Source organism: Populus nigra, chromosome 1 (assembly GCF_951802175.1).
Source record: "Populus nigra chromosome 1, ddPopNigr1.1, whole genome shotgun sequence".
NCBI lineage: Eukaryota > Viridiplantae > Streptophyta > Magnoliopsida > Malpighiales > Salicaceae > Populus > Populus nigra.
In genome coordinates this window covers 17,371,414-17,394,756 of record NC_084852.1, presented here as the reverse complement: position 1 = coordinate 17,394,756, position 23,343 = coordinate 17,371,414, and the positions used below count along the sequence as shown (strand labels likewise).

The 23,343-nt window shown below is 32.8% G+C and overlaps 1 protein-coding gene and 1 long non-coding RNA gene across 2 annotated transcripts; both read right to left on the bottom strand.

The window, feature by feature from the left end:
* Window positions 1–363: 363 nt before the first annotated feature.
* LOC133681065 (uncharacterized) lies at window positions 364–1,552 on the bottom strand. Its single transcript, XR_009836416.1, has 2 exons — window positions 1,234–1,552; window positions 364–776 (listed from the first exon to the last, which is right to left on the bottom strand). It is a non-coding gene; the product is annotated as an uncharacterized LOC133681065 (long non-coding RNA).
* Window positions 1,553–8,561: 7,009 nt separating this feature from the next.
* LOC133703104 (pentatricopeptide repeat-containing protein At4g14050, mitochondrial) lies at window positions 8,562–10,721 on the bottom strand. The gene has a single exon (XM_062127531.1). It carries the CDS (start codon window positions 10,643–10,645, stop codon window positions 8,660–8,662), a length of 1,986 nt encoding a protein of 661 aa, XP_061983515.1. The 5' UTR covers window positions 10,646–10,721; the 3' UTR covers window positions 8,562–8,659.
* Between the last annotated feature and the right edge of the window lie 12,622 nt (window positions 10,722–23,343).

Sequence of the window (23,343 nt, the reverse complement as noted above, 5' to 3'; positions counted from 1 at the left end):
TAGGCAGTATATATGTGCAATTCACTCATTGAATAATGGAAGATGCATGCACTTACTCAAAGTTAAATTGCATCAAGCAAACTGAAAGTAATAAATTCTACTATGGTTTGGAAGAACATATAAAATAGAGATAGGTGAACAGAGAAAAATCAATGAATCAAACAAACTTTCAATTTTAATGGATATGCATTAAATCCAAAATTCTAGAAACTAGAACCAGTAACACAAAACATCTCAATACTTTTCAAGAATCAGATTCAGACTTCAATTCCCAATGTAAGCTGCTATTAGATAGATGAGAGCTATAAAACACATCGGTGACTTGATTAATGTGAACACAACAGCTAGAATATGGAAAAAGCATAAAAACAAACGCAGGACAAAATCCTATTGTAAACAAGTCTCAACATACATCCAAAATGTTTTCATAAATGGAACAACTCACTCTCACACCAGGATAAACCCAGCTTAGTAGAAGAATTGCAAGGAATTGGCATTATCATTCATCAAATGCTCTTAGACAGAAAGGTAATGAAAGAGGACACAGAACAGGACACTTGCCAACACCTAGTGTGTATTTCTTACATTCTCTGTCTAGCAGAAGCTTTCCTCCTTTTTCTGAGAAAGATGCATAATACAAAAGAGTATACTTACTTAGGTTAAGCAGTTCCTGTTATTAACCTTTCCAGTTGATCTAACCTTTTCACCTTTATAATGCCAAAGAGAACTTAGAAACTGAAAAATGCACAAAGGATGGATGTTGCAGTGGCTGGTACCTAGAAAAGATAACACATTTAAACAAATGAAGTGGCAGGCAAGCCAACTATAATTCTAGACATGTTAAAATGCCATAAATGCTCGAGTTCACTGATTTTATTTTTTTTGCTATGCATGCAAATTCAGTATTTTCTAAATGCAGAAACAACATTGATGGTGAAAATATTAAAGATAACGATCCTGTTCAAGCTTCTTGACAAAAAATCACAACCAAGGTAAATTACTCATTCACAATTTATACAAGTTCTCGACATGATTGGAAACATGTTTCATGTTTTGAAGCAACTAACATGCAAAATTTTGACAGAAGCATAGTTCAAATATGTCAAACCATGAATAGTGCATTCAGTGATAAATGAGGAAATATTAACATTGCGTTCAATGAAACCTAAATGAAAGATAAAAAACAATACGATGAGCATGATTTCCCCAAAGTTATAAGACAGATTAACTCACACTCCCTACTGTCTTATGAACAGCTGCAACACGCTGGAATGCCCTCTCAGCCTCCAGAGTTCGAACTCGAAGCTTCAAATCACCTTGCTCGTGCAATGTAGGGTTGATTGCTAAGTAACAACTAACAAGTATGGATGTGGCTGCAGGTGAGTGGAGAGTGGAGAGTGGAGAGTGAAATCGATTTCTTAATCGGCTATGATTTGGCGAAAGGGGAAGGGGAAAGGGAAAGGGGAAGGGTGGAGTGTCGGGCAGGGAGTGGGGAATGGAAAGGGGAGTGCTGACTCAGCACTCAGCAGTCAGCGGGGAGTGGGGAATGGAAATGGCGTGAAATCGTGAAATCGGTCCGATTTCAGCGGTTTTAACGAGTTGAACTGATTTTACACGAGTTTGACCGGGTTTAATTGATTTTATTGGTTTTCGAGTTTTTAACTCGATTTAACACGTTTTTAAGTTTTAACTCGTAAAATCGTACGATTTTACGAGTCAAAACGCGTTTTTGATAACCATAACTATAATTATTAAAACTAATTAAATCTAATTTAATTTTCAGATTAGTTCAAGAGAAAAAAGAAATGTAAGATGGAGATAAATCTTTGACTAATATAATGTGTGCTGGGAGATCAAAATCCCACAAAATAAGGAGTTGCAATTTTTTTTTTAAAAAAGTCAAAGATATCCTTAAACAACTTTTTTTGTATTTTTCAGTGTACAATGGGTTAGGACATGGGCTATTATTTAAAGTGTAAGTAGTTAGAATTTTATTAAACCCATAAAAATTTCAAAGAAAAATCAACAAATAAAAATATTTTTTTTAATAAAAAAAATAGATTAGGTTTTGTCTGAATTGAGGTTTGTATTTATATCATCACTAGCACATAATACTAAATAATTCTATTTTAATCATTTAATAGGCGGCTCATTAGTAAAAATTTAGGATTAAGAGGTTTGCTCTCCATGTGATCTTAGATTCGAGCCTTGTAATTGCTAATATGATGGCCACTAAATGCTTACATGGTCATTAACTTCAGGGCCTGTGGAATTAGTCGAGGTGCGCGTAAACTGCCAGACACCAATGTTAATTAAAAAAAAACCCTATTTTCAAATGGATTTTTATATCATGTATTAGGACATGGGCTAAAGTGTAAAAAGATATGCTTAAACAACTTTTTGTGTATTTTTCAATGTAAAATGTGTTAGGACATGGGCTAAAGTGTAAATAGTTAGAATTTTATTAAACCTGTAAAAATTCCAAAGAAAAATCAACAAAAAAAAATGTTTTTTTATACAAAAAATTTGATTAGATTTTGTCTGAATTAAGGTTTGTATTTATATCATCACTAGCACATAATTCTAAATAATCCTATTTAAAGTTTTGAGTATATTTTAAATATATGAATTTATCTGTTTATATAAATATAAAAATAGTGCTTTATATATATATATATATATATATATATATATATATATATATATTGCTCTTAATAGTGTGTGATTATATGATAATTGAATGCTCTTAATTATTAGTTGATTACTTTGAATATAAGCCAATTCACATTATACATGAAGGTAACTTTTTAATTAAGAAGGAAGGATTTATTGTAAACACATTAAAAATCATTTATAATTTCATATTAAATTCTTTCGAGTTACGATAAAAGAGTCCATTGCACATGAGGTGATGTCTTTGTTTTGACATTGAAAATATATGTTCGATGAGGCAAATTCTCCTGTTTCACATGTCACGCAACGTCGCCTAATCTCTATCGGTGGGCTCAGGACAAGTGTTGTTTGTTTGAAATTTCAACATTGGAATTTCTTAGCTGTGGTGCATAATTTCTACATGGATATGAATATTGTGTGAAGTGATTGAACCCTGTGTAATTTCTCTTTTAAACCACACAAAAAAAAAATCTTTAATTGTTTTTTTTTTTTCCACTGAAATGTCATCGAAGGAATAGACATTTGAAAGGTATATTAGTGGAAGATAGCATTTGATTATTACTTGTGATATTAAAATAGAAGAGTGAAAATGATAAAGATTAGTACATGTTTAATTGAAGAGGTAAAAATAAAGATATAAAATTAAATTTATCTTTATGATAGTTTTAGAGTGAATTTATATGCATTCAAAACATGAGATACATAGTGTTAAATTTAAATTTTCTCTGGAGCCTTAAAGATCTTATTAGATAGATCTATGGTTGTTCAGGGTTTATACAAAGATTATCTAACAATCAGATCTTATTAGACATATCTAGAATAATTGCTTGAAGGATAGGTTATTGCAAACCATAAATCATTCAAGTATCTGGCTTCTAATGGTAATCCATATGAATAACTAGTGAGAAAGTTCTTAAACCCTTTTAGGAGAGAGATATTGATATGCTCTTTAAGTGCTAGCTCTTTTTACTCTCTTTTTTTTGTATGTTTTTCAAGTGTTATGTAACTTACATAGTTTTTGTACAGAAAAAAAAAGACATAACATTCTATTTATAGGAAAATTTGAAAACTCTATAAGTAGCAAAATATTAATTTGTCCCCTGAATAATATCACACATATTATTTTATGATAGTTTTAGAAATTTATTCAATAAAATCTCTATTTAATTTTTTTAAGTCTAGAATTGTAATTCACTAAATAAATTATACTCAATTTCTCAATTTCTAAAACTTATCTACAATCAAGACACACTTGATTAATCATCCCATTTTAATTTCTAACAAATGGTTTTTATGTGTGTAACCTATTAGGTCTTTTGAAAAGTTATCCAAAAGATAAATCACAATCATAAATAAAATATAATTAAATAAATTAAACAAATTAATTTATTATCAATTTAACAATTGATTAATTTATATTTGAAGATCAAGTATAATGTCTAGAACCTGTCATAATCCCTCAAATATTAGAAAATTCAGAAGTTGTACTAGTTTATTAGTTTAATTATTATCCTTTTATGAACAACATTCTAATTTACACATTATAGTATAAAGTGTGTATACTTTGTCAAATCATAATTGTTTTCAACACCATAGTCATTGATTATTTGAATAAGAACTGAAATTCTTTTCAAATTTCATTCCACTTTGCGCAAGGATTTACAATCAATACCATATGAATAACTAGTGAGAAAGTTCTTAAACCCTTTTAGGAGAGAGATATTGATATGCTCTTTAAGTGCTAGCTCTTTTTACTCTCTTTTTTTTGTATGTTTTTCAAGTGTTATGTAACTTACATAGTTTTTGTACAGAAAAAAAAAGACATAACATTCTATTTATAGGAAAATTTGAAAACTCTATAAGTAGCAAAATATTAATTTGTCCCCTGAATAATATCACACATATTATTTTATGATAGTTTTAGAAATTTATTCAATAAAATCTCTATTTAATTTTTTTAAGTCTAGAATTGTAATTCACTAAATAAATTATACTCAATTTCTCAATTTCTAAAACTTATCTACAATCAAGACACACTTGATTAATCATCCCATTTTAATTTCTAACAAATGGTTTTTATGTGTGTAACCTATTAGGTCTTTTGAAAAGTTATCCAAAAGATAAATCACAATCATAAATAAAATATAATTAAATAAATTAAACAAATTAATTTATTATCAATTTAACAATTGATTAATTTATATTTGAAGATCAAGTATAATGTCTAGAACCTGTCATAATCCCTCAAATATTAGAAAATTCAGAAGTTGTACTAGTTTATTAGTTTAATTATTATCCTTTTATGAACAACATTCTAATTTACACATTATAGTATAAAGTGTGTATACTTTGTCAAATCATAATTGTTTTCAACACCATAGTCATTGATTATTTGAATAAGAACTGAAATTCTTTTCAAATTTCATTCCACTTTGCGCAAGGATTTACAATCAATACCATTTGAGAACAAAGATGATATTTTTTCTAATTTACTTTGAGTGATGAATCCTCTCTTGATTACTCAAATACCGTCATATAGTTTATGCTATACTCAATATCTACTCGTTTTTTACCCTTCATTAGAACAACGTGTAGTTAGATTAAAACATAACATTCTTTCTATAAGATAACTTAGTGATCTTAAGTCTAATGATTATTTACACAACTGTCACGTGAGCCTTTTCATAGACACAAGTGATCTCTTCATATAGAATTCTTATGTTGGTTAGTTTAGTAAACATGTCATCTAACAAGCACCTACATATTAATTTTAGGTATCACTCATACCTAAGAATATGAGAACAAATGCTTTATTTTGTCGCACCCTCCTTATAGGGGCACGATGTCGCGATGACACTTTTCAGGTGGTGTTGTAGAATGGTCTTTAGTAAAATAAAGGAGTCATAAACTATTATTATAGTTACTAGGAACCCTAACTGATATTTTAGAGATTCTAAGCAAAGGATTGGTTACGTAAATAGAAGGTATTAACACTCCTAGTACACTTTACCTAAGGTAGGCTGCATTGTTTTTTTCTCTTTGTTTGCTATGGTCTGATGATGTTTCTATTTATATCAGTCTACTATGATGGATTTGCTATAATGAACAAAGCCTGATTTTCTAAGTCAAGGATTTGATTTAAAACGGTGAAATGTCCTCAATTATTATTGAAGTTTTTTTTTTGTGAAATTAAAATTTTTAGCTATTGTATCATTTCAAATAATATTTCAGGTAAAATTTCTTGTAGTATTTTTATCCTTATATTATGAGTGAATAAGTTGTATTATTTTCAATAATATTTTTTATATTAACCTCATACATGTTGTTTTATCCTTATATTAAAGTGAATAATAATAAATTATTATCCTTAATAATATTTTGGATATTAATCCTTTTAAGAGTTTTTTTTATCCTTATATTACAAGTGAATAATATATTCTTCTTGCCAAAAATATATTTTTAATATTTTTGAAATATAGGCCAAAATTCTTTGAATTTTTACAAACTTGTTGGAAAATCCATGCAATATTTTTTTTTTTAAATGCCGAAGTATTTTAGATTTTTTAAAAGAAAATCTCACATAATTTTAAGGATTTTTGGCCATATTCAAGAAAAAAAGAAAGTATTTTTTTATTTTTTATTTTTTATTTTCTTATTATTTTTTAGGCTTTGTTTGACAAAAACTCATTTTTCTTTGTAATAAAACTGTCAAAACAGGTCTAAGAAGGGTGTTTGTCAAACACACCCTTAAACCAAAAAACCTTTTAGCGAAAACATTGCTAGCCAAACAAGGCCTTAGCTATTTAATCCGATTTTAACCTGATCACATTGACCAAAAATCCTTGGTTCGATTATAATCCAAACCAAAAATTTGAGTTTGATCTAAAAACAAACCGAAACAAAAACAAAGGTAGAAAAAAGATTAAAAACCAAAAACACACAAAAAACTCAGATTCTTGAACAAAGTGAATCAAACACAAACACGAAGAACATTTATCCTAAACCCAGCAAAATGGGTTTCAAATCAAACCTGATATAGTCAAAACAAATGCACAAACATGTTTTAAATCATGAAAGGAATAATAATCTAGCATCCATTCACTTCAATTATTAAAGAATAAACACGATTATGTCAAAATGGGTTTCGATTGAAATCCAAAATTCTAAGATTAAAACCCTTCAAAACTTGTTATTGATGCAAACAAACCTGGATTATTAACTAATCAAATCTAACAAAGTGTCTTGTGAAAAGAAATGGACTAAAATTGGTTTAAATTATAGAGTCAAGACAATGTTTTTTCTAAAAACATTGCCTAACAACCTAGAAAAATGCTAAGAACCCAACACATTGTCAGGCCATCAAAACTAGCATTTTCAACCTCTAAATACATACTTTCTTTATTCCAACAAGTCACACTACCATAAATGAACATGTTTTAATAAACAAAACTAACAAATAACATTAAAATCATGCAAGAGATTTCAAATTCAAAAACTATCAATTTAAAACAGCCTACATATTCATGTAATTTAGATTTAAAATTGGTTTTCTAAACCCATTTTAAAACCCATTTTGATCATGAATATACTTAGTAAACCTATGATAAACTTCTACTTTTAATAGATATTGCTTAAGTTAAACAAAAACTAAAATAATACTATTTTATTAAAAAAACAACTTAAATATAAGATTTTTATTACAGCTAAAACATTTAAAATAGCTTCAAACTATTACCGTAACCCAAAAAAAAAAAAAAAACAAGCACAACACTAACCTCCTCGCGGGGGCACGATTTCACGACCACACTTTTGGTTTATTTATTTTCCTTCATATTTGGTTATAATCTCGTGAATATGGGCTGGGCTCTGTTGGTCTTTAGTTTTGTATTATGGGCCCAATCCCTAGTTTTCTGAAAGAAAATTGGTTAAAAATTATCCTCAGATAAAATTAAAAACCCAAATTTATCTCTTTCTCCGAGTTATTTCTACCTGAGACGACAACATAACTTCTATTTTATATATAATTTAAACAAAGACAATATCAAGGCAACATGTGATCTTGCATCTATTTTCCATCTGTCTTCTAAATCAAGTCAGCTGCACAAGCTCAGGGCAACATGTGATCTTGCATGTCTTTTCCATCTGTCTTCTAAATCAGGTCAGCTGCACAATCTCAAGGCAACATGTGATCTTGCAAATGCTGGATAGCTTCTATACAGCAGAAAAGAGCGCAGAAGAGCAGATGTCAGCAATTTCTTGATCATGAACCCATTTCGTCTAGAGAAGCGAATGAAAGACGGACCTGATAATTCTAAAAAGTATGAATGCGTGTGTCCTTGGGACAACAGACACTATCAGGCAGTTGAAGCTGAAACTACAGATGCGAGAAATACATTGGAAAAAAGAGAGTTTAAAGGAGGTAGATGGAAGTAAAAATGAAGGAAAAAGAAAGCTTTTAAATTTGAATATTAGGTTAAAAAAAGAGGAGAGATATTAAATTAATAGATTTGAATGTTGGAGGTGTGTAATTGATATTATGAAAAAATCATAATTAATTCATTATGCATGATATTTTTTACTAAATTATTTAATTAATTTGACTGAAAAATTGCATTTTAAATTCTATATATATATAGAGAATGTCTTTAATTTTTTATACACACGTTGGTCTGTAAATGTATTATTTTCCTTGTAAATATCATTTTGATATTATTAAAAATCATTAGAAAACAATTATTTTCTCTTCTTTTTTTCTTTCTATAAATTTTTTGTTTACATTTATCAGAAACAAAATAGAAATTCTTAAGAAACTTGTAGAAGTTGTTATAAATTTTAAGGCTTTAAAGTATTATGAAAATATATTATTTTAACTCTACAACAAATGAATATAATGGGGAAAATTAATTTCTTAAAGATATTAACTTTTATGTTTCAGAGCCTTCTTGCTATATCCACTGCAACTTCGAGAGCTATTTTTGAATCATAATCACCAAAAATCATTGCATGAACATCTTCCATCTTTAAAATGATGATACCTTGTGGCATCTCGGACAATAATTTCTTTATGCACAATTCTACTAGTGAGTTTGAGAAAGGTATGGCAGTCTCCACAAATACGAAGATTTTTCACAATCCGTATGACTGTTCCTGGAACAGCCTTAAGCAGTCCATAAGCTACAGCCCATCTCTCACTATGCCAGAAAAGCTCCCGCTCTTTATCTTGCTCTTCCATGTCATGTAGAACATAGCTAGTATCAGGTATATAACCCCTTTTCCTCATCTCTGCATCTAATTCTTTAAGCAAACCAAATATTTCATCCTTCATGGGATGACATGTTTCCCCAGCATAAAATACTTGGCTTTCCTTTCCAAGGTCAATGGAACTATAACCAGGCTTCCTCTTAACTTCCATATCTGTCATCAACTTTCTAACTCTTGACATCTGTTCCCACTTACCAGCACCTGCATAAACATTAGATAACAGTACATAGGTTGAAGGCTCATGCATATTCAAGCTCAGTAGACGATCAGCAATCCTCAGTCCCATTTCAGTATTTCCATGGTGTTTGCAAGCGCTTAATAAAGCTGCCCATGTAGGTTCATCAGGCTTATGCGGCATTGTTTTAATCAGATCCTCAGCCTCGTTGAGGTGCCCAGATCGACTAAGAAGGTCCAAGAAGCATGTGAAGAGTTGCAAGGAGGGACTAATCCTATAATCCTCAATCATCGCCTTAAAAAGTTTTCGGCCCTTGCTAACTAACCCAGCATGGCTGCAAGCATAGATCAATCCAACAAAGGTCACTTCATTTGGTTTTATTCCAGCTAAAACCATTTGATCATATAAATCCAATGCTTCCTGGGCTCTTCCATGCTGAGCTGCCCCAACTATTATAGAAGTCCACGAGACAACATCTCTATGAAGCATTCTATTAAAAACATTCCTGGCTGCAAAAATATCACTACATTTTGCATACATGTCCACAAGTGCATTGCTTATAAACAAGCAAGATTCATAGCCAGAACCAATAACTAGGCCATGAATTTGCTTTCCAAGTCCCAAAACTGCTAAATTAGCACAGGCACCAACTACACTTGAAAGGACTAATGGGTCTACTATATCAACCCCTTCTCTTCTCATTTCAATAAACATATAACAACCATCAATACAATATCCACTCTGCACCAATCCAGATATCAAAGCAGTCCAAGAATACAAATTCCTTACTGGAGTCCTTAAAAATAACTCCATAGCCTCATCTTTTAACCCACTCCTAGCATACCCAGATAACATTGCGGTCCAAGAAACTGACGTTTTCACCAAAATTGAATCAAATACACTACGCGCAATACTTGGCAATCCACATTTTGCATACATATCAACCAAAGATGATTTAACAACATCATCATCAACAAAAGGGGATAAAACAAAGCGAGCATGCACTTGTTTGCCTAGCCTTAAAGCGCATAAGCTAGCGCACGCCTTAAGGAGAGTAGCATACACAAAATGGTCCGGTTGAAGCCTATCAGTAGTGAACATATAATGGAAAATAGATAGAGTCTTGTTGGGGAGCTTTGCTTGATTGTATGCAGTGAGAATCGAGGCCCAGGAGACATGGTCTCTTTGAGGCATTTCGTCGAACAGGTAATGTGCATCTTGAAGCAGATTACATTTGCCATACGCATCCAAGAGCGTGTTGGGTAAGGGTTGGCATTGGTTTAGGCCACTTTTAACGATCTGGGCATGGATTTTTTTGGCATTTAATGGGGCTTGGTGTTTGGTGCAGAGTTTGAGGCGGTGAAGATAGGAGGGGATTAGTGTGGACAAGTCCTGGCAACCCAAATAGAGTTTGCTCTGTGAATCCAACAACCTTAAGAAGTTTGATGGTAACATTGTCTGTTCACTATCTTGTGTGGAAGATTTAATCAATCTCTCTCTCTCTCTCTTGTCAATTTGACCTTGCAGAAGATTCATGTTATTAGATGCTGCTGAGATGCATCAGGTGAGGAAATGAAAGCGAGAGCCAAACCTGATATTAAAATTAAGATTAAAAAATTATTCATATCGCGATAGTATAATTACATTTTACTCTTTCAACTATATATATATATATATATATATATATATATATATATATATATATATATGAAATTACTATTGAGAATAATATGTTTTTTTCTTAAAAAAGGCTCATTTTTTAAGGAACGTATATTAACTAAATTATATTTAAAAGCATAATTTCTCAAACTAGTATTTAGGGTTTTATCTTTTTCAAGCAGGTTTTTTAGTAGTTATCAAATTGACTAAAAGTTGATTTGATGTTTTAATAAATCTAAATATATTTTTTAAAAAAATAATTGGCATGTACATTACATTTAATAGCGAGTAGGCACGCTCGCTCTTTTTAATCGGCTCTTGAGACGTCGTCTTACCTCTAAATACTGCCTTACATGGCTATATTGAAAACATCTTACCGTGATCTTTATAATAGTGTGTCGCGTGATTGAGTTTCAATGAATTTCTTGTTTTTCTTCACTCATTTCTCTCTTTTTTCTTTGCTAAAATATAAAGTTATACTTTCATTTATTTTTTGTGTCAAATTTGATCTTTATATTTCTTATTGCTATTTATTTTGTATTTTTATCTTTTTTTTATTGATTTTTTTTTTCAATTTCATCTCTTATCATTTGGTTTTATTTAATTTTTATATTAAATTTGGTCCTTATTTTTTTTATTGTTATTTTTTGTTTGTGGTTTTTTTTCTTTTTCCTAATTGAATTTTGTTTTCAATTTCATCCCTCTATATTTAATTTCAAATTATTTTTATATCAAATTTAGTTTATATTCTTCTTATTAATATTTATTATGTTTTGGATCCTTTTTTTACTATATTATTTTTCCATTCCATCACTCAATATTTTATTGATTTATAATTCTACTTTGTTATTTTTAGGGTTTGTCTTCTATGGAGTTAATTTTTGGCTCATGATTAGGGTCACAAGTTTTAAAAATTAACACGGGTTGATTTTTGTATTTTTCTAATTTCCTTTTTAAAAATTGATTTATTTTTAATTTTATCTTTCAATATTTGATTTATTAGGAATCAATCTCCATAGTTTTCTTCCTTTCTATGAGGTTATCACAATCTTGTGATCATGGTCGCGAGATTAATTCGGGTTGACTCAGATCTTTTTTTTTGTTGCTTTTTTAATTAGTTTTTTTATCAATTTTTCCCTTTAACATTGAATTGTTTGATAATTAAACTTCTTAGTTATATTATATTTGTTTTCGACAAGGTTACCCCAATATCACGATCGGGTCACATATTTGACATGCCAATTCGGATAGACTCATGTTGGGTTCTTTTGACCTTTTTACCTTGTCAATTTTTTTGTAAGTTTATTTATTGTCGTTGTATTTTTTATTTTTATTATTTAAATTAGTTAAGTTTATTAAACCAAGTCAAGTCAATAATCTAAGTCTTAATTTTTTATTTATATTTTTGCTTTTTTAGGAATGCTTACATCACCTTAACAACTTTTTTTTACATTAAAAAAAAATTGAGTCGGCCTGCAACATAGCATTACTCCTTAATCTAGTGAGATATTTGTTTCTGGTATTGATCAAAGTATGTTTCTCAAAATGCTTATCAAATACCTAACTTATAGTTATTAAACTTGCTTCGATGGTTGACTTGGTCAAGGAGCCAGATCACATAGGTTGACCTAGGTTAACTTGGGAGAATTTAAATTTTTTTTTTTGAGGTTTTAATATTCTACACAGGAAAGTTAAGAAACAATCCATGTGAATATAAACTATATATAATTAACTCACATCGAAAAATTAAAAAACATTCTATGTAGATGTAAACTATATATATAGCTATCTCACATCAAAAAATTAAGAAATATTTTATATGAATGTAGGCTATATATATATCCAACATCGAAAAGTTAAGAAATAATTCATATGGATATAGGATATAAAAAACATGTGAGGCTAAGTATTCATAAATTATTTATATAGTTTTTTAGGTTTATTAAAAGAATGTAAAAAAAAAAAGCCAAGTTATGCCGGGTTACTCAAGTTTCGGGTTGACTCGGTGTCGCTCAGGTTTGATCAAGTCAATTGTAAGCTCAAGTTTCTGATCGAGTCATACTAGATCAATTCTATTATATTTTTGTTAAAACTCGATCTGATCTAAATCTCAAATCACCCGAGTTACAAGTAAACCTATCAAGTCAAGTCAAGTTTTAGGTTCAAGTTTTAAAACTGTGGTTTGAAGCATAGCAAAACTACCCAGATGCATTTAATGATTAGAACTCATCCTTCTAAACACAATGTTACTCCCTTGCACTGGTCATTGCCCCTTAGTTTACACTGTCAACGACTTAGACAAATAATGGTTTTAAAAGACCATTCTCTCATTTCTCTTCTCTTCATTTTGGTGAAAGAATATGGGTCTAGAATGAATCTTGAAATCTAGATCTTGCATTTTGAAAATAAAAATTATTTCGATATGAGTTTAAAACAATTTGCTTTTGAAACCTTGCAACTCCTTAGTTATTTTTTTTCTTAGAAAAGAGATTATTTGCTATTGTGTTTGGCAATGAGATGACCTTTTGTTTTTATAGGTTTTCAAAGTGAATAGCTCGAGAAAAAGCTTAAGTTTTTGTTTGAGAAAGACCTTTGAGAATAGATAGCAAAACTATGTAACAACGTTGTTGTCAAGCTATGCGCGCGCAAGACGGTATTGGTAAGAACAAAAGAAAAAAAAAGAGTTCCTTTTATATATATATATATATATATATATATATATATATATATATATATATATATGAGATAAACAATGTTTATCTTTTAATGTGAGCATCAGACACACTTGTTTGTTTTCATGTTGGTCACAATTTGAATCAAAATAACACATATTTGTTCAAGCAAGCAAGGTCAAGGTTGAAAAATGCTATCATTTACAGGGCGTAACCAACATGTGTTAAGGATTTGTCATTTTACATGGCTATCTTTATCCCCCTTGCTTACTCCAAAACATGCCCTCTCCCCCCCTCCCTGATTGCTCCTTCTCCTTTCTCTGTTCACACTTGATTTTACCATGTGCTCATGCTTCAAAACTCATAACCATCAAATCAACAAGTGATAGATGAATAAAATACAAATAAACTCCATTTAAAATGAAATGCAGACCCAAAAAGAGAGTGCAGGTTTTGGATGAGCAAGATGACAAAGCAAGAGAGCTGATCGTTATCATAGCAGCTCTACGCGTTACTGCTAGAAGGAAGAGTAATCCACACCATTAATAAACCTGGAAAGTAAACCTGCATTGGGAAGATGCAATAATAGAAGAAGAAATTAAAGAAACAGAATTTCAATACACACATCTAACAAATAGATATTGTGGTTTCAGAAGAGCTAAAGACAACAAAATATAGAGTAGCTAAAAAGTCAAGAGACATGTGACAATGAGCACAGAATTCATTGAAGTTTTTTTACGAAAAACATTGTCAACACACACCAGTAGCATGCGAGGAAAGGAATACAGGACACAGCTGAAGTTGAAAAGTGCCGAGTCAAGTAGAGCGTTCTTTCAAGCTTTTCAACTTCATGAAAAACAAAAAACTAGCAATGTATATTTTGTCCTGCATTTTTCATTGACAGTAATCGAGTTTGCAAGGAAAAAAAAGAATTGTTAGAATTCTATAATGCAGCTTGAATCCAGCTCTTATATTAGTCTTAACACTAACCCCCACAACCTCTTTGAGCATCTTCGTGGCTCGAACTAATATATTTGAGCGACTTCATGGCTAGAACGAATAACATATATATATATATATATATATATATATATATATATATATATATATATTTGAGGATGTTCCATTGACATTTATATTCCAACCCTCTAAGAAAAACAACAATCAAACACACAGTCATTAAACTCACTTTCTCTGTAGCTTTTTCTATGCTCTTCTTTTATTCTTAGAATTTTGTCTAAGTCTTAACCCTCTATATCAACGAACATGTCGCAGGACCAACATTGATCAATCATCTTAACGCTTTCATCAACGTTAAGAAGCAAAAGAAAAAAAGTAATCGACTCTGTTACCTCCTCTCTGGTTTTTTCTCTTTTAAACAAACCCAAAGTCTCCTACTTAATGCAATCTCAAGAATCTAAAAGCAAAAATTTGATAAAAATGGCCTTTCCCTTTGATAAGTAGAACAACAGCTAAAATATGAAGAGAAAAACTCAATTTAATCTTAATTTTATATATTTATGGTCAATTGCAACTCAAATCTATAAATTTTATTGATTAGATCCCAAATATTTTCTACATTTCTCAACAGTGTCTTTTTTATCAATTTTTCTTAATAGTTTATATCTAATATGCATATTTAATGTGCTAAAATGATGACAATTTAAAGAAAAATTGATAGAAATACTGATGAACATTAAAACACTAAAACACTTGATTGAGAAGTTTTTGAAACTTTTGAGACCTACTCCTTAGGAAATGAGGGTTTGAATGTTTGGATGGTGGATGATCACACGTTCACGTAAGTATTCCATTTCTAGGAACTGGAAGAGCAAAGGATTGGTGGTGAAAGTCTGAGTTCCTGCAAAATAGTTCTTTTATGGGTTTTAGAAACCCTTAGATGATTAAGTCAGTAACTTTATAGTAAGAGGTTATAACAAATGAAGAAATAAGCATTAAATTCTAAGAACAAGCATATTTGCTCTCAGTTTTTATGTAATAAATGCTCTGGAAATATATGACAAGAGAATAAAGATCGTGAATCATTTATCTAAGTGGTTCAAATGATATTTATAGCCCCTATTCCTTCAACGTTGTTGTTTTACTCAAAAGGTCGAAAGTCTTTTTATTTTGAATATATTAATAAGAAAAAAGTCTCTTACATCAATATTAATGTTGATGAAATATCTTCTTACACAATATTAATGTTGATGAGAATTACCCTTACACATCATTACTATTGATGAATAAACAATAGAGCTATAAAAGACTTTTATACCTTATTTCATACACAATATTAATGTTGATGGGAATTACCCTTATATATCATTAATTTCGATTGAAATATGACTAGCTCTTAGAGAACTTTTATACACCCATGGATGTAGAAAGATGATAACTCTAAACTCTTAACATGTCATGTTAAGGGTCATAGGGATAGCCTTGCGACTCAACATACGTCTAATAAAGACCATTGACTATATGTTTGGGTCTGAAATAATTCTGAACTCAAAGATATTGGGATCCTTGTGACCAGGTTATTTGTGTAAAAGCCGATTATATTCTATCCCGACTAAAATAATAATAATAATAATAATTATTATTATTATTATTATTATTATTATTATAGATAAATAAATAAATCAGCAAGCATTGGGAGGGGCAAAATTAAACAAAAAAAAAGTTATAAGGCATTAATTTATTGAGAAATAAAGGATGGGGATAATTTTGGAAAATGCTAAACAAAAAGGGATCAATATGCAAATTTAAAAGATGAGACTATATAAATGCCCATCTTTTCTTATTTTGGCCGATGGCTATAAGCCATAAGAGAGGGAAAGGATTTGTGTGTTTTTTAGTTGTTTTCTTGCAAATTAAATAAAAACAAAAAAAAAAGGAGAAGTGTAATTAGAGTGATTAACACTTATATAAAGAATTAAGAGGGGTGATTTAGTGATTGGAACTTGTTTTGAAGAACAAAAATCTAAAGCTAGGGTTTGAAAAGGGAGAAGAAGAAAAATTGATTTTTTCTTGCATCCATTCCTTGAATCTTTATCCAAGTAAGTTGAAGAACATGTTTAGAATGATTAATTGTTATAATTTTGTGTTTTGATGAAGAAATTAAATTGTTGTGATTATGTGTAGAGGTAAGCAAAAAAAACGAGAAAATTGGAAAAAAATAACAAAAAAATCGAACAGTGAAAAAAAATCAATTAAATTTTTGAAAAAACCGACCAGTTCGGTTTGATTTTGGTTTTATAAGTCTGAAACTGAAAAAACCAAACTGAACCGAATCCAAACAAAAAAAACCCGAGCCAAACTGAAAAAATCAAGCCAAATCGGTTTGAATCAGTTTTTGTCCAAAAAACTGAACTGAATTGAAGTGAAACCGGTTTTGGTTTGTTTTTTTAATTTTGGTTTGGTTTTTTTTTTATAAAAACCGAACCGAACCGAAAATGATCACCCCTAATTATGTGAATTTAGGGATTTATGGTGTTAATTATTGAAATGATGCAATTTATGATTGAACTATATTAGGAAGCATACATTATTAATGGGTAAGTGTTTAATTTGGAAATGGAAGAAACAAACTCCTCTCCCCTTTTTGTTATTGGTCTCGGCAAAAGGAGAAGTTTTGGGAGATTGAAGAATTTAATGCAATTATTTAGGAATTGTGGGAATTTATAGGTTTATAAATGTTAATAAATGGAATGATAAAAGATGTTACAAAAATAAATATTCACCCTTTTTCCTTGAAGGAATTCAGCCATGACATATAAAAAGGAAAAAAAAGAATTTTAACTTGGATTTTGTTGATGTAAAAGAGTGATTTTAGATGAATCAGATGGATTGTTGGAGAATTAGTAAGTTAATTTCGATGAAGGGTTCAAAAAGGAAATTTTATTCTTCTTAATTTAAAATGAAATGAGATTTTTATCATTTGGTTATGAATAAAAATTGACATGTTGATTTTTGTGTTGGTACAGAAGAGGTTGCAGGACCTAATCAACAACATACCACTTCACACTCACAAACACCAAGTAGGTGTTAAATATATTATAATAAATTAATTGTTTAAATTTGGTATTTTAGAAGAAATTTTCTTTGATTGTAATTTTAGTGTAGAGATTGTGAAATAAAAAAGAATGGAAATAATGTCTTGTTAAATAAATGAGCATGCCAAAAGATTATTTTCTAGTTAATGAAAATAATACCCTGTTAAATAGGAGTGTTGAAAGATTATTTCTTGGTTACTGGAAATAATGCCTTGTTGAAATGAGCACATTGGTTGAACTATTTCCTTTTTTTTCTTACCTGAACTTCAAATATAATGTACTAATTAATGGATGACTTGAGAAAGTCATATCCTGGTTAATGAAGAAAATGTCTAGTAAAGGATTGGCAAAAAAAAAAAATTTAAATTAAATTAATATATTGATGATAAGTACTTCATTTAATGAGCTAATATGTATATTATTGTGTATGCTTCAAATAACCCTTATTTAAATTGTGTATTATTAATAAGTGTAAATTTTCTAATTTTTACCAAATGTTCATATGTTATATAAATATATTGTTATGTACATCGCACCTTCAAGCTGGAAAGTAGATGTATAGATGAAAATCCTTATTTAAGTTAATTTTTGTATTGGAAGTATTGATATTATGTTTTATATCGCCTGTATGTTAAGAAATTTTAAAATGTTAAAATTATTATTTTGTCGGGTATGTAATTAAGAACAACGCCTTTACTTTAACTAGTAATATAGTTTTGTTGTATTTATATTTGAATGTGTTTGTGTCCTAAGAAATTAATGTTATTGTAAATAAATTAGTTTTAAATATTGTGTATGAAATCATACAATGTTAACTATATATTAAAAAAAAACTACAGGGGATATGGAAATTAATGTGTTTAGTAGAGTTGTGATGCTTAATTATATTGGGATGAGTTTGTGGTTATTATTTATAGGTTTTGATTTTGAATCGATAACTTGGTACTGAAAATACAAAGGAGACTATCAAAATTTTTAGAAAATATTTACTTGAAGAAAGATCATTCAACTCTTTTAAATAAATTTTTTTTAGGGCCTTGACAGTTTGTCCTTATTGAAAAAGGTCCCTTGAAAAACAAAATGGTGGCTTGCAATTAACATAGTAATTTAGTGAATTTCTAGATATCTGAGATGACATGATAGGTCATTCATCCAATGATAATAGTGAAAAGTTATTTACTTTATAATCCTAATTGTTATTTTTTTTTAACTTTCACCCTTTGTGATCTCTGTAAAAATAGCTCTACCTTTTCATGAGAAGAAACTGTCATTCTTGGTACTTCCCCTTAATAATTTCCTCTTCTTCTAAACAAAACCAAATGGATCATCATAGAGTTAGATCTGATAGGGATAATGTTGGAATATTGCCAATTATGTGGCTGCCATTGTCAAAGAAGATGGCTGCAATGGTGGGTTGTTGGTAGCAGCCAACAACCATTGTCTAATGTCAAAGTTTGGTAAGTTTAGCAGCCACCATTGTTGACAAAAGAGCAAGAGGGGCTGTCATGGATGCCTATAAATAGAGGCATATATTAGAGAGCAAAATGAGAGAGTAAAGAGAAGGAAAGTAGAGCCAAAGATGTGAGAGATGTAGGAGAGAGTGGGCTGCCAAGGCAGCCAGCAGTAGCTGCCATTGCAGCACTGAAAAGAGAGAAATAGAGTGAGGTTGAGAGTTGCCAAAGAGGGGATGATTCCTCCTCCTCTATTGTTGTAAATCTTGTACTCTCCCTATATAATGCAATGGCTTCTCCCGTGGATGTAGGCGGTTTGCCAAACCACGTTAAATATTGTGTCAGTGTGCTTTACCTCCTATGAGCAAATATCAGTACATCACCGGTCGGAATTCCCTACAATTGGTATCAGAGCTTATGGTTTGAAGTGGTGTTTGATTTTTGCTCAAAAATAAAAGTTGTCAAAATTGTGTTTTGACCATACCACCGTGTAGAGGAGGAAGAGACGAAGCCACTGGTGAAAACGGCGTCGAAATCGGACATCGAAAACTTGCGCCACGTGTCTTCTTCTCCCGGATGGGTTGACCCGACCCGAATACCAGTTGACCCGACCCATGTGACTGACCCGGATAAAGATGATGTCAGCATGTACAGTAGACATGTCAGGGATGACGTCATCCTGATGTAATTGTGACATAAGCATGTACAGTAGCATGCCATGTCAGCGCCCAGTCATCAGCCATGTCAGCATAGTGGGACCACCTGCCACGTCATCAGTCGCGAGCCGAGCTGAGTTGAGCCGAGCCGAGTTGGAGCCAAGCCGCGAGCCGAGAGATAGGATCCAGCGTAGCTGATCCTATGTGCAACTGGATCTGAGATTGAATCTGAGCCGTTCATCAGGCTAGAATTGTTTTGATCAAATCTTAGCCGTCTGAAATGCGATTTGGACGATTTCAGACTTGTTTCCAGCTAATTTGATTGTTCCGGATGTAATGGTACGGTCCGATTGTTGAGATTTGAGACCAAAAAAGTGGTGGTGAATTAAGAAAAGAGATTGCCCGATTAGGAGGCATCTGAAGGTCATCATGGTGGTCGATAGAGGTGAAGAAGGAGAAAGTGCACATGTTTGCCCAATTACATGTGCTGAACTGCTAAGTGCGGAGAAATTTTAATTGCCTTGAAGGAAGGAAAAATTGGGATACTCTGGACACCCGATCATGTGGACGATTTGAGGTGGAGAGTGGAAATTGATGAAGACCAATCTTGACGAATCTAAGAACTGGTAGTCTCGCCAGATGTTGAGAAATCAGGTATAAAACCGGGATACCCCAGATCACTTGTAAAGGAAAGCCGCAACAAAGCTAGTAAATGGTTGTATATACGAAAAGGCAGTACGGTGGATAGATACATTCTAAGAAGTTCTGTCTAGGAGATTGGGTTTTAAGCGGGACCAGTGTAACCCCTCCAAATCTTTCCTGGGAACTTGCTTAGTTGAAGGATCATCCACACAGTACTATTTTTGTATATGTAACAGTTTGTAATGAAACTGTTGAAGACTAGCAAGATGACGGCACAAAGGAACAGTTGGGTTCCTTATGTTCAAGGATCTGATGGAGTGGTGATTTCTCCAAAGAAGTTAGATTCGGTGACTGTAATTTCTCGAAGGGAGAATTAATGAAGACCCTGATAATGGAAGAGAAATACAACAAGGGATAAAGATTGGCACCCTATTTTGACTTGGATAAATGTTGTGACAAGATGAGCTGCTGTCAAACATAAAAGCAAAGAATAGGAAGAAATCTGGAGAACCGAAATTGCACGAGAGCACACGGAGATTGTGCAGGAGTACCCGTAGGATCCAACGAGGTACTGTAATGAGGCGATAGGTGCAAGGAGAAGAAGAGTTTCTAGATGAAGCTCAGAGCAGAGACTGTGTGAAAAAGTTGTACAACAGGAAGTCTTTTATGCTCTTGATAAAGGCAACAAGCAATGACCTTTCCAATGCATGCAAGGATGGAAAGATGAGCTGTTGCAAAAGCACCAAATGAAGGGGGTGCGACCGCCTATAATGAAAGGCGAAGACACCAAAGAGAGTTGGTGTAGGTGGAGTTATCAAACAAAGAGGCACAGAAGCTCCAAACATAGAAAATGAGATGGAGGATTGTGAAGAGTGCACCACAACTCTCTCTTTTTATGTGAACAGTGCAGTGATCTCTCCCAAGTCCACATGGTGGTAGAGAATCTTAGAATCACTAGAGACATCCCCGATGAAGGAGGATGTGACCGCTTCATGACGGGCGGAGAAACCTCAGGCAAGAAGGTGTGTAGGCCATGAAACGAGCCCAAGTACAAACCGCCGCATGACAACAAACGGAGACACCTCAGAGAGGTGTGTGGGTCATGAAACGAGCCCAAATTCAGACCGTCTCATGACAACAGATGGAGACACCTCAGACAGAAGGTGTGTGGGCCATGAAACGAGCCCAAATACAGACCGCCACATGACGATGAGCGGAGACACCTCAGGAGAAGGTGTGCGGACCATGATATGAGTCCAAGTTCAGACCGTCTCATGACGACAGGCGGAGACACCTCGGATGGAAGGTGTGAGGACCATGATATGAGTCAAAGTTCAGACCGTCTCATGACGACAGGCAGAGACACCTCAGGAGAAGGTGTGAGGGCTATAATAGGAGCCCAATTACAGAATGCCTCAGAGCCAATATGATGGCTGGTATAAGTGGACAAGTGTATAGCCAATGAAGAGGCTATGATGAGTATGGAGACAAATGCAGGATTGACTTTCATGGATATTGCCCCCATGCTAAAGATCAATGAGCTAGAAGACATTTGCCTTGGACAATAAGTGGGTGACTTGTGGAGCATTAAGACGTGGCTGCTATGAAGAAGCAGAGGGCATGCGCAAGTTCCGGGAACAAGTTGACTCTTGTCAAGGTGGTGAGCTCAGTAATGACATTGTAATACTCAGAGTATGAAGATAGAGATGGATCAACCTTTAATGGGCTGTCCCCATGGTTAAAGGTGAAGAGCTACCTGGACTCTTGAGACTAAGAGCTGGAGACTCACGGAGAAGTAAGGCGTGGTTCCTAGGGAGGAACAGAGGGCAGACGCAACTCCGGGATGAGTAGACTCTTGGAAGAGTGGTGAGCTCGAGATCACATTAAAATACTCAATGACTGTCGCACTTGGAAATATCCGTTTGAGGGGGTGTTGTAAACCTTGGTGTAAGGCTTGATAAATCATTCCGGGCCAAGCATGGTTGATATGCTTGAAGGGGATGTTGTTCCAGAGACAAGCGTTAAACACTCTTCAGATGAGATATGACAAACCATCTGGTTGAAGTGATCCTTTGGAGTGAGCAAAGGGGTGCTTGGATGACTCTGGTGATTGAAAGGTTTGGCAAGTACCTGGAAACTTGGCCAAAGACGCTCTCGAAATGGTAAGCTTGGAAGAGCTGCAGGATGCAAGTGTGTGCTGAAGAAGCAAGAGAACAATTGCCCACATAAATGGCAAAGGGGGTGATTGTTGGAATATTGCCAATTATGTGGCTGCCATTGTCAAAGAAGATGGCTGCAATGGTGGGTTGTTGGTGGCAGCCAACAACCATTGTCTAATGTCAAAGTTTGGTAAGTTTGGCAGCCACCATTGTTGACAAAAGAGCAAAAGGGGCTACCATGGATGCCTATAAATAGAGGCATACATTAGAGAGCAAAATAAGAGAGTAAAGAGAAGGAAAGTAGAGCCAAAGATGTGAGAGATGTAGGAGAGAGTGGGCTGCCAAGGCAGCCAGCAGTAGCTGCCATTGCAGCACTGAAAAGAGAGAAATAGAGTGAGGTTGAGAGTTGCCAAAGAGGGGATGATTCCTCCTCCTCTATTGTTGTAAATCTTGTACTCTCCCTATATAATGCAATGGCTTCTCCCGTGGATGTAGGCGGTTTGCCAAACCACGTTAAATATTGTGTCAGTGTGCTTTACCTCCTATAAGCAAATATCAGTACATCACCGGTCGAAATTCCCTACAGATAAAGGCATTGCTTTCTCTAGTGACGAGTTCAAGTTTCGACCAGGAATTGGAGGAAGCAATGGGGGATTAAGGGCCATTAGATTGGACCTCGAGACTAGAAGAGGTAGAACTGTAGCATCCACCCCTAACAGGGGGAGGATAGTTTTTATTGTCAGATAAGCCCTTCCTCGATGCTTTCAGGGAGCCCCAGGGGATAGAAAGGTTATCCCAAACCCCCGAGGACAGCATTCCTAGTACTTCGAGCACTAAGGAGGTGGTTTTTGCCAATGATCAACAGCCTGGAGAGTATATGGCATAATTCTTCTTTAGGGATAAAATGATGAGTCAAAAGACTTCGGACCCCACTTAGGGA